The sequence below is a fragment of the Helianthus annuus genome, chromosome 3 (assembly GCF_002127325.2).
Source record: "Helianthus annuus cultivar XRQ/B chromosome 3, HanXRQr2.0-SUNRISE, whole genome shotgun sequence".
Lineage (NCBI taxonomy): Eukaryota > Viridiplantae > Streptophyta > Magnoliopsida > Asterales > Asteraceae > Helianthus > Helianthus annuus.
The window spans coordinates 59920034-59932956 of record NC_035435.2 but is presented as its reverse complement, the minus strand read 5'-3'; the positions used below and the strand labels follow the sequence as shown (position 1 = coordinate 59932956).

General features: G+C 37.5%; 2 protein-coding genes across 2 annotated transcripts; both read left to right on the top strand.

Moving 5' to 3' along the window:
- The first annotated feature begins 1311 nt into the window (after positions 1-1311).
- LOC110887361 lies at positions 1312-2298 on the top strand. Its single transcript, XM_022135052.1, has one exon. It carries the CDS (start codon positions 1312-1314, stop codon positions 2296-2298), a length of 987 nt encoding a protein of 328 aa, XP_021990744.1.
- Positions 2299-10928: 8630 nt separating this feature from the next.
- LOC110902425 (dnaJ homolog subfamily C member 17) lies at positions 10929-11899 on the top strand. The gene is made up of 2 exons (XM_022149079.2): positions 10929-11008; positions 11159-11899. The coding sequence occupies exon 2, from the start codon at positions 11168-11170 to the stop codon at positions 11642-11644; it is 477 nt and encodes a 158-aa protein (XP_022004771.1). The 5' UTR covers positions 10929-11008; positions 11159-11167; the 3' UTR covers positions 11645-11899.
- Positions 11900-12923: the final 1024 nt, after the last annotated feature.

Sequence of the window (12923 nt, the reverse complement as noted above, 5' to 3'; positions counted from 1 at the left end):
GGCAGTCCTTGCCGTTTGAGAAGATCGCATGGTTAAAAATCTATGGTGTGCCTATTCATTTAGCGGTGGATGAGGTGTTCGATACCATTGCTGGGAAGTTTGGCAAGATCATCCATGCATCCCAGAGGACGTCGGAGGATAGTGACCTCTCCGTAAATTGTATTGGGATCTTGGTGGGGGACGGGGTAAGGATTGCAGACCAAACAACCTTAAAATGGAGGGACAAACTCTTTAAAGTGTGGATTGAAGAGGAGCTGTCTGAGCGGTCACTAGAGTGTCTTGTGGAATCAACGTCTTCGGAGGAGGACGGTATGTCTTCATAATTCAGGTTGGACGTGGAAGATTCCCCGGCGGCGAAATCTAATGGTCCGATTGACGTTTCAAGTATCAAGGCGCATGAGGAAGGTGAAGGGTCTAGCATGCATGAGAATTCTGGTGGTGTAGAGGGGTTCAATGATGATGTTGTTATTGAATATACCGCCCATAATCTTAACCCGGCTGTCAGTCCTTCTTCTGACACAAGGGAGCCGCAAAGTCAAAAAGGTGGGACCCGCCTAATTGATAGTGCTTCTATTTCTAAAGGCAAAGGTATTTACTTTTTTACTGCCCCAGAGGCGGGTGCTAAGTCCAAAAAAAAGATCCTTTAGCAATAGGCCCAAGGTCTTAAAGCCCAGGAGGTTGGTTAGTTCCAGCCCAAATTCTGATCTCAGACCTAGGAAACGGGCTAGGGATGATGGTGTGTTCCGTTTCGACCTTAATTCCATTATGTTCGAAGGTAGCAGTGGGATCCCACAGAACTGTCCCGCTAATTGTGGCTCTGGAACTCAGGAAGAGGTTTCTTCTCCGGTCGAGATTCTGAGCATAGAGCAGGAGGTCACTGTGGTCGATTTGGGGGTGGAGCATTCTGATGCAATTCTCAATGAAGAGCTCCAAGCTACTATTGCCCTGGGTAATATTGTGGGTGTGAATTTAGGTAGCCACAGTAACTTAATCAAGGATTCGATCTTCTTAAAAGGTAATAATGACGTTCCCTAATGAATATTCTGTCAATTAACATTAGAGGTGTTTGTGGGGGTGCTAAAGCTTCTTGGATCAAGGATATTAAGGTAGCTAATAAGGTCAGTGTTTTAGCCTTGCAAGAGACAAAAGTTGAGTCGTTGTCTTTACCAGTGTGTATGGGTTTCTGTGGTAATAAGAAGTTCGAGTCAGCTTGTGCTGCTTCTATTGGGCTGTCGGGGGGGTTTGGCCTGGATCTGGGATCCGAGTGTTCTGAAGATTGAATCAGTGGTTAAAAGTAGGTTTTTCTTGATCATGAAAGGCTATGTGGTTGGTAGTGGAGATCCTATTAACCTGGTTAACGTATATGCTCCGCAAAGTACAGCTGCTAAGCTTAGTCTGTGGAATGAGTTAGCTGGGATTATTGATCCTTCTGTTGGTCTTTGGGTTCTATCGGGTGATTTTAACGCAGTTCGGTCCTCTGATGAAAGAAAAAATTCTAATTTTAAGCCGGCTTGTGCGGAGAATTTCAATAATTTCATTTTTTCCAGCGATTTGCACGAGTATCCTATGCAAGGGAGGAAGTTTACTTGCATTAGGGATAATGGCAAGAAATTAAGTAAATTGGATCGCTTTTTGGTTTGTTCGGATTTCTTCATCAAATGGCCGTCAGCGTGTGTTCGAGTTCTGGCTAGTCAGTTCTCTGATCACTGCCCTATTTTGCTTGAGCTGGTGGATCTGAAATTCGGACCTAAACCGTTCAGGGTCTATAACTCGTGGATTGGTAAGCCAGGGTACGAGGATGCAGTCAAAGAAGCTTTGGTGGGTTTTGATTCTTTTGATCCTTCGGATTCTTGTCTCACAGCTAAGTTTGCTCGGATTAGGGCCCAGTTAAAAATTTGGAGGGATAAGTTCCTTGCTAAGGAAAGTGAACTTGAAAAAACAGCTTTGGCTGAATTGGAGACTTTGGAATCCGATATGGAGAATAGGGAATTGTCGGAGGATGAGGAATGGTCATTGGTGGAAAATAAGAACCTCATCAAAGAGACGGAGATTAGGAGAAATTTGGATATTAAACAACGAGCTCGGTTAAGGTGGGCGGTCGATGGGGACGAGAACTCCAAGTTCTTTCATGCTTTGGTAAATAACAGGAAAATAGTCAATGCGATTCACGGACTTTCCATTGATGGTGTGTGGTGCACTAAATCGGCAAAAATCAAACATAAAGTTCTTTCGTTTTTTCGCGATAGATTCAAGGAACCGGCTTCGGTTAGACCTGATCTTCTTTTGTCGTGGTATTAAGAAGATTTCGGACTCTGATAGTGCTATGTTGGAGGAAGCTTTCTCGGAACAAGAAATTAAGGAAGCTATATTTGAGTGTGGTGATGATCGTGCTCCAGGTCCTGATGGTTTCAATTTTAGATTCATCAAACACTTTTGGGATCTTTTTAAGGAGGATTTTGTTAAAATTTCCGCTTACTTTCACAACTGTGGGACGATAAGTAATGTGACAAACGGCACTTAACGGCTTCTAATTACACGATTAACAACGTTCAAGCCAATAATAAGTAGTGTTTAAGGTACGAATTAACTTAATTAGGCTCTTAGTATGCCTAGGAACGCTAATCAGACGTTAGAGTGCGCGTATGAGGATTTTCGTGAAATCTACTGAATATTAAGTGATAATGAACTGACACCGTACAAACTGCTGACAACGCCGACAAATATGAATTTTATACGTATTCTACATACATATGAACTTGGTTTTACGGATTTATCGTGCTTCCAAACGCCACAAAACGCAAACGTGAACGAAGAACGCGATCGTAAGAACGCACCGACTACGAAACGGAAGCATCGGACTCGAATTTGCGTCTCGATATTAATATAGTATGATATATTTTGCTTCGTTTTAAAATTTTATTACCCGTAGATGAAAACGGATCGAAAAACGGGTTAGAAATAACAGACGGAACAATTTACGCGTTTTAACGCGACAACGATCGCACGCGTCTAAATACGATATACTACACAATTTTAGCGTTTCGGTTCCGAAAACTTTATTTTACGACGTTTTACCAAGTTCGGGATTCGAAAACAGGCTTCGGAGAACTATCGGGCCGCACAAAACGTGCTAACGGGCCCTAGGCCCAACTCACTTCATAAAACCTAGGTATAAAAGCCCCTTATACTCTCATTTCCTCACTTTTGTGAAACCCTAGACATTACCTGCGCACATAACAATAGCCGACACCACATCTGCACTCCCACTATCTCTGCTTTGGTTCCGGCGATCGGAACAACTCCGACTGGTCGTCGCTCGTTTCTCCGGCAAGCGAGCCACACCCACCGAACCCTTATCACCCACCTCCCATCTCTCTCACCTGAAACCGACCATCAGAGCTTGGATTCCGACCAACTCTCAAGCTTCGTTTACCGGTGACACCCCTCATCTCGTTCTTCTTTCCGGCGACACCCACATAAACCACGCGACACCCTCTTTGTTGATTTAGTTTTGAAATAAAAAATGTATCGACACTTAGATGTCGGGATCGTCCAAAAACAGAGGAAACTCTGTCCGTTTTCCGTTAAAAACCCGGGTTACGAAACATATTTAAACCTTAAAGACGACACTTATCGAGATACAAGTTTTTTTTTTATAAAAAAAAATGTAGAAGTATATTTATTTGGCGCGAGTTATAAAATGAGACTATAACATTTTGACACACACACGAGATACTAATCAACGAAACTCGAAAATTTATATATATTTTCAAAACGCATTGAAACGTAGATGCTTTCACGACATAAGTATAACTTGTTATATTTATTTCAAACGACGTTACTTCGTATAGTTTTATAAAAATAAATATAATGTTTTATATTTATTTCAAACGATGAAATTCGTAAGTTATATTTCGAACATTTAATATTCGGAAAATTATATAAAATAAATATAATTATTTATATTTATTTCAATCGTCTAGAATACGAATATTTTATAAAATGAATAGAGTCGATTATATTCATTTCAAACGTCGAGTTTCGAATATATATACATATGTATATATATATATATATATATTCAGTTATTTCCATCCTACGAAAACTACAACGGTATATTACCGAATGATATACGACGTTTCGAATTACGTACCACTATCGATTTATATATTTCTATTCATGATGACTTCGTAAAATATATTTATATTTATACATATAATTATATATATCCTAAATCATTAGAAAACTAAGTCGTTTTCGAGACTAAGATTTATCCTGAATTTAAACGGGATCAAATGACCATAGATTGGTTATTCTAAGTTAAGACAACACTACCTAGGAATCGTATTATTAACGATTCGGTAGAGCTCGAACACGTAGTTTAGCTACGTTTAAACTAGAAACTGATAAGTTATTCCCTGTTAGGAATACTATAGATGCACGCTAGCTAATTCACGTTCATGGAACGACACTTTGGAATCACGCTAAGCTAGCTTTGCACAGAAGATCCAGGTGAGTTCATAACCCCCACTTTTTACTGTTTTACATTTTTATAAATGTTTTCGGGGGTGGAAAGACATGCAAGTTTTGCAAAAATAAACAACTTTTCGATGAATGAAACTCATATTTCTAAACCGTGTTGCGAATGAATTTCAAGGAACCTAAATGGTTTACGAATGATTTCGATCAAACATACCGGTTTTACAAAACGCGCGCATATTTACGAAACGTGCATGATTTTCTAATGGGTACGGGCGACACAGTCGAGTGATTCGACACAGTCGAGTGGATTCGACACAGTCGAGGTTATTCGACACAGTCGAGGTGATTCACACAGTCGAGGTGATTCGACACAGTCGAGGTGATTCGACACAGTCGAGGTGATTCGACACAGTCGAAGTGATTCACACAGTCGAGGTGATTCGACACTAAAAACCGTCTACACAGGTTGAGTACTTCCTATGTCGCCGCATATGTTAATGTCCTCGTGAAACATTAACGATCAACCTGTTCATAGATGCTTTACACACCCATTTACAACACTAAAACTTTCATATATTCATAAGATTCATTTGATGGAAACTCACAAATACATGAATTACAAACTTTGGTAACGTTTTTCAAGTTATACCTAAGCAAGAGGAAGCGCTAATCCTGCTTACAAAGGTTCGTTTGGGCTCGGCCCATTCTCTCTCGTGCAATGCACAAACACTCTCGTGGGCTAGACTCACAGTTCTCATATATCATGTTGAGAAAATGATTTTTCTATTTTTTCTCAACAACTTTTAAACCGGTTATTAAAAAGATTTATTTAAATCTTTTCAAAACAAACTATGAACTCGCTCAACTTTATGTTGACTTTTTCGCATGTTCTTTCTCAGGTGGCAATTTCAAAACTATGGAACGGTTGGAATAGGAGATCCCATGGAAATTCGAGTGCTTAGTGGCGTTCATTTTCTAGAAGTTTTAGCTTATTTGCTTCCACTGTGCAATGAAGATACTGGTCCAGTCACGCCAGCTCTGATATTTCGGGGTGTGACAAGTAAAGGCAGTGGATCGTCTTTCATCACTCTTATTCCTAAAATATCTGACCCGGTCTCTCTTAACAACCACAGACCCATTAACCTGGTCGGAGTTATTAGCAAGGCAATTTCTAAAGTCTTGGCGAACACGATGAGAAAGGTTTTGGATAGGATCATTTCCGAAACTCAGTCTGCTTTTCTTAAAGGTAGATTCATTTTAGACGGCCCACTCATTATTAACGAGCTCATTTCATGGATTAGGAAAAATAAGTCCAAGGCGTTCTTCCTCAAGATTGATTTCGAAAAAGCCTATGACAATGTTAAATTGGCGATTCGTTATCAATGTTCTTCTCCAGATGGGTTTCCCTCCTAAATGGTGTAACTGGATTTCGGGTGCTTTAAAGTCGGCTAGCTCCTCAGTCTTGGTGAACGGGTCGCCCACGTTCTCATTTAAGTGTGAGAAAGGTATGAGGCAAGGCGACCCTCTCTCCCCGTTCCTTTTTTTGGTGGTCATGGAAGCCCTTTCATGCATGCTCAATCGAGCTAGAGAGACTGGGATCATCAAAGGTATTTCTTTGCCTCATAATGGCCCTACCCTTACACATCTTTTGTATGCGGACGATGCGATAGTGGTTGGGGATTGGTCTTCTTTGGAAGTGATGAATGTTGTTAGAGTCCTCCGGTGTTTTTTTGCGTGTTCCGGTCTTAAAATAAACATAGACAAATCCAATTTGTATGGCTTTGGAGTCAGTTGGACAGAGACTATCGGTTTGGCTTCGGAAGTGGGGTGTAAACCGGACTCTACACCGTTCAAGTACCTCGGCCTAAATGTGGGTGCAAATATGAACCGTATTACCAATTGGCAGCCCGTTCTTGATATTTTCCGTGCCCGTCTTTCTAAATGGAAAGCTAATCTTTTGTCCATCGGAGGAAGAGTGGTGTTGATTAAGTCGGTTATGGAGTGTCTCCCCATGTACTATTTTTCTCTTTACAAAGCTCCAAAGAAAGTGATATCGGACTTGGAAGCCATGATTAGGAGATTTTTATGGGGGGGGGGGGGAATCTTTAGAAGAAAGATGGATGCATTGGGTGGGTTGGGATCGGGTATCTTGCAAAAAAGAAGAAGGAGGTCTCGGTCTCAAGAAGCTTAACGAGATCAACACGGCCCTCTTAATCAAGTGGGGATAGTGATATAAAACGGAGCCCAATAATCTATGGAAAAGAGTCATCGACGCGCTACATGTGAGTCGGGCGGGATGGGAATGCATTCCATATAAAAAAAAAGTTTTAATGGGGTGTGGAAAAATATTGCAAAGGTTATCGTCAACTCCAAGGCTGGAGACTCCCATATTCGGAACTTTTTTAAAGGGTCGGTGGGTAATGGCTCGAGTATTGCGTTCTGGTTGGATTGTTGGGTCCTTGATGTGCCTCTCAAACAGCGTTTCCCAAATTTACTCAGTCTGGAGTCGGACAAGAGGTGTATGGTTGCTGATCATATCATAATTCAAGATGAGGTGCAGGTGTTTAACTGGAAGTGGCGGTCAGCGATTTCAGATCCAGCCGTGGTGAACAGCCTTCAGCAACTTGGCTCTTTTCTAGAAAACTTTTAGCTCTCAGCGGCGATAGATAAGTGGGTATGGGCTGCAGATTCGTCCGGTGAGTTTTCTGTTAAATCGGTGAACAACCTTCTCCTTGCGGAGGTTGATATCGATAACAGATACATTTTACAATGGTGTAAGTGGGTTCCCGCTAAAGTCAACATTCGTTCGTGGAGGTTGGAAATGGACAAGATTCCGACCGGTGTGGCGCTTAAAAACAGGAATGTTCAGGTAGGTGACGCTTTGTGCCCGTTTTGCGGCTCGTATGAGGAATTGGTGGAACATTTTTTCATAGCTTGTCATGTTGCCTCTGTGGTTTGGAATGGTATTAGTACTTGGTGCAAGATCCCGAACATTTTTGCATTTTCTATTAGAGACCTCCTTGACATCCACAAGGATATTAGAGCCTCGGACGCAAGGAAGGAAGCTATCCAAGGTATCATTATGATCGGTTGTTGGAGCTTATGGCGTGCTAGGAATAGCCTCGTTTTTTCGAATAAGGTAGTTAAAATAGATAACATTTTGAGTGAGATTAAGGCTTTGAGTTTTCTTTGGTTTTCTAATAGATCTAGACACAGGTATAGATTGGGGGAAATGGTGCTCTTTTGTAAATATGTAAGTTCTTTGCAGAGTCGTTCCTACGTTTTTAGAGACCCTAAGCGAACTAAGAAGTGGAGGCCCTTTTGAAAAATTATCCTTTTCAACATATTTAGTCACAAAACCCTCCTCTTTTACCCGGGATTGGGACCGACAATTAGAAACTATAAAGTTTATAGTTGGCGAAGTTAAATTTCATGTAAAATGGTCCTTTTTACAGGAACCTTACCCTATGTTTAACTAAAATTTATTTTTCTAGCTTCGGGATGAGGTCGAATGGTCGATGATTGTTGCAGTTATGTCTATACTTTAATGTTGAATTTGGGCCTTTTTTCCTAAACAAATTTTATTTGGGCTCCTATAATAAAAAAATGGTTTAGTTTTGCTTTTTATTTGGGCTTAATATACAATATATAAAACTTTTTTAAAAATTGAAGGCCCTTGATTTTTGGTGGCCCTAGGCCCGTGCCTAGGTTTTAAAGCCTAACGGGCCGGCTCTGGTTCTTTGTAGTTTGTTTGGTCGGCCCGATTTGGGTCGGCTGTTGCGGTTTTTAATGAAAATTACCATTCAAAAAAAAAATCTTGTGTTTGTATATTATGGGCAGAGTCACCCATATATTATTATTGGCAACTGTAACTAACTAATTTGTTTATGAATATTGAATGAGTTGATTTGGGTCAAACAAGATGAAATTCATTCAGTGTTTTATGGTTGCACTATAGTCATAAATCCTTTTTATTATGCTTCATCTAAACTATGTTAATTGTTTAAATTTTATTGAAAAGTAATCAATAAAAAAGTAAAGAATGATTTTTTGCTCATCTTTTTATATTAGTTACTTAAACACTCAAAACACATTGAAACACCATATCTTGCAGCCTGCTCTAATACTACTGAATAACCCATATGAAATATCTTTCTCTCTAAAAGATGAGTCTCACTTTTACTGTAACTGTTTGCAGATCTCTCAAATCATTGGGGAGCATACTAAAGGTACCGAAGGAAACAACAAATAGTTTAAGTGTCTCATTTCTCTCGACGCGATGTATGATCCCTGGGATTATTGGTTTTACTTCGAACGTGGATACGTAATTGGTTTGATGAAGGTCAATATGTATGTCCGAAAACCAAAATGAGATGAATATATCAAGAGCAAGAAACAAAGTCGGTGTTAAGTTATTAATACTAGATATGGATTTTATTACAAATATACCATCCAATGTTTGCAAGAAAATATTTAGATGTTTAGAGATTTATGAAGCGTTTTGTATATTTCGTGAATTCTAATACATATTTCATTTTTTTAGTTAATGCTTAATTTCAATTCTCTGCACTTTTAAGCTTTATATAATTTTCATTCTTTGTAGTTTTTTATTTCTTATAAAAACTAAATTGTTGAACCAGTATATTCACACACCCAAAGGTCTATTTTCACACCTTCAAGAAGCCTAGTACAAGCCTAGATGGAGGGCATCTAGGGTTCAAGTATTTGACTAGTTGGTCAACCTCGTACCATATCAAATCAATCACTTCATATGCCAGATACAGGGCTAGACATCCCGTCTTATAGGAAAATGACAAATTACCATTTTAGCCCTGAGAACCTCCAGTCTATACCTAACCGAGGGCTAAAATGGTAACTAATCATTTGAAAACGATTCTGCTCAAATGAATAATTACTATTTTAGCCCTGTTTTAGACCTAGATTGGGGGTGTCTCAGGGCTAAAATGGTAATTTGCCATTATCTTATTTTTAAATTTTTAAACTTTAAGGGGGATTTTTGCCTATATGTCGCGTACATGGCTCGATTGGGCTTCTAGGGTTGTTTACAAGACTATTGTACCCCTGAGTTAGAGCTACACTGAGGGCAACACAGGGCTATAATGGTCTTTTGAACCACACTAAACCCACAGTCTTTCATTGTATGTGGCACATATTTTTATTTTCTCTTTTTTAATATCAATGACACTAATATTAATTATAAAAAAACTCAAATTAATATTAAGTATCCAGTTGTAGTTTTTAGTTTGTTAAAATTGTTAGTCTTACATCGATATTTCGTAATAAATAGTAAAAACCTTGAAATTGAAGGTATAATACGGAAACAATATAATGTTCAAATGGTAAATAATATTTAAACGATATAATATTTTAATGAAATGGTTATATTTGGAAGAGTAAAAGGTTAAAAACGATATAATATTTAAACGAGCTAATATTTTTAAAAGGTATAATGTTGAAAAGAGTAAAATATTTGAACGATATATTTACACGAGCTAATATTTTTAAACGAGCTAATATGTTTATACAAAAAATACAACTTTTCATCAAAAATACATCAAATTACCCCACCAAAACACCTAATTCTTCACTAAAAAAATATCACCCTTCAAGACGCCCCGTCTAGGCCTTTATTAAACGTATATATCCCTTAAATTCAATACCTGACACCCAGTTCAGAACCCCTTAAATTCAGTGCTTAGACGAGGCGTGTAGAACACAAAAATGTGCAAAGAAGCAAATCGAGTGTTTGGATAGATTGAGCATTTCTTATAGATTATTTCGCCTTCACCGGCCACATTGGAACTTAAAAATATAACAAAACTCTAACTAAAATCAAACACTAGTCCTAATAATAACTAAAAGACTCAAATCTTAAATAATAACTAATAACAATAATTAGAGTAGGTTTGGTCCAAATACATAGTCTCCTAAAACTAGAAAATCAAACAGACTTCAATTCAACTTATTATAGAGGCATTGGAATCGGCTCGTCGAACTCTATGATTTTTTATTTTAGGTTTTGTTTTTTTATTTTTAACTTGTAAATTTTTGAATTCTTGTTTCAGATTGTCTTTTAATTTGGAATTGTGTTTTCTTTTTCGTCATATTGTATTTTTTGGGCTTTATTGGGGTTTTTTTTTTCTTAACATTGTGTTATATTGTGTTATATTTTGCAAAATTATGATATTGTAACCGTGGACTTATATAAAAACAAGAGTTGGAGTTAGGATTAGTAAATAAATGTGATCTGTTGATTAGAGATTATAGCTAGGTCTTGAATATGAAATAAGTAGAAGATTAAATAATTTAAAAAGAAATTTGAAACGATTTATGTATAGATAAAAGATTCTGGTTTTTGTTCAAAACAAATCTAAAACTTATATATATATATAACCGCCTCACAATTTCACTCGAGTACGTAAATATTTAACTTTAACTTGATAATTTCTTCTTATGTTCTCACAACTCTCTCCGTCTCTTAAACCCTACCACAAGAAACGTACAGGTAACTATAAGTAAATGGTTTACTCGATCCATGAAACTTAGACAACAGAAGCTATATATGATTCTTATAATTATTTTACGATTATTCTCTTGTCCCTCTAAATGGTAAAATAAGGGTTCTAATTCTCACTTGTTCTTCTTGTTGCAACAGAGAGAAGATATGGAAGTTTTTGTTGATCATTACATTGTTCTTGGATTGCCATCTGGAGAAGAAGGAATCAAGACTTCGGAGAAAGAGATAACGAAAGCATACCGATCAAAGGCTTTGAAATTGCATCCAGACAAGAGCCATGATAACCCTGATGCTGTCAATGATTTTCAAAGGCTGCAATCATCTTATGAAATCCTTAAGGATGAAAACAGTAGGAGAGATTTTGACGCTGATCTCTTGATTCGTATACGACAACAAAAGGTTAAAGAAAACCGTAGGAGGAAGATGTCTGAGCGTGAAGAAAGAAGTTATCGGACGACAATGGCTAGAGTTGAAGAAATAAAGATCATGAATATGATGCATGAACGTGAAGAAATAGATCGTGTCAGAATGATGTCTGCTATGGAAGAAAGTAAGCGTATGAGAAGGAGGTATATTCCTGATGACAAAACGCGTGCTCGGTTGATGAATAATTTGATGAGGTAAGAGAATATGTGATTTATGAGTTCCAAAATAACACTATATGATGTTTTTGACAGTTTTATGTATGTTCCTTGGATCTTGTGGCAGGAACTGGACGAGTCAGTTTTTTTGTGCATAGTTATCTATAGCGTCTTAACTTTCGGTTTGGTTCAACCCAGTGGCGGACTTACAATGTTAGTAGAGGTAGCACGGGCTACCCTTCAACCCCGCCTCCGTAGTGTAAAAATACCGCTTAACTTCGTTTCCGTAGTGTGAAAACACCCCGCAACTTCGTCTCCGTTATACAAAGGATACCCCTGTCTAAAAAATAAAAAATTGGGATACCCCTAAATTTTTGGGCTAGTTGCTGCTGGTTCCAGCCAGATCACCCAAATAAGGATAACGTTATATTTTCGATAGCAGTAATACTAAGAGTTTCAATGAGTTTTTTTTAAGGTAATCGTTATATTTTCAAATGACCACGAAACTTTCTTGAGGTAATCATGACCACGAAAAGCTAATACATTGTTATGAAGTTTAAAGACTACCGTGGGCCCAACCTAGTGGCCCATTCACGAATTCTCATTATGAGGCCTAACAAGTTCCGCATATGCGAGCGGTGAATGAATTATCACCGAATATAGTAGCAATACTTTTGATTTTTAAAGGATATTCATATTAAACACAAACATATTAAAAAAAAATATAATAACTCTTTATTGTATATTATAAAGGCGAATATGTTCTTGATCTCTAATCTGTAAAGTTGGTATATTCAAGAGATAAACTAATTCTTATACTTTTATCTTTATATTGTATAGTATAATTTATTAACCCAAGCATCATGGTATATCAAATTTTTTTAAAAGAGAGGAGGTTTATCTGAAACTATTTATTAAGGTGGATAATGCTTTTTATATTAATTTACCTATTATTATTATTGTTATTGTTATTATTATTATGGTTATGGTTGAGGTAACATAAAATTGTCATATGGCATTTTGATGACAATATTATTACTAAATTATTAAATTGATAGAGAATGTCATATGACAATAAATGAATTATTTTATTAGTATTAGATTTATTATATAATATAAATTAGTAACATTTGTGGCATAACGAGTTGCAACTTTAGCATATTTGGTGTTATGTGCTTTGTGATCTTGTTTATTATTATTTTACATTTTACTCCATAATGTAAATTAGGGCCCATACTCTTATGTAAAAATGGGTCCATATGTAAACTAGCGTTGGGTTTATATGAGAACTAAGGGGGAGTGGGGCACAATCGGTAACCCCT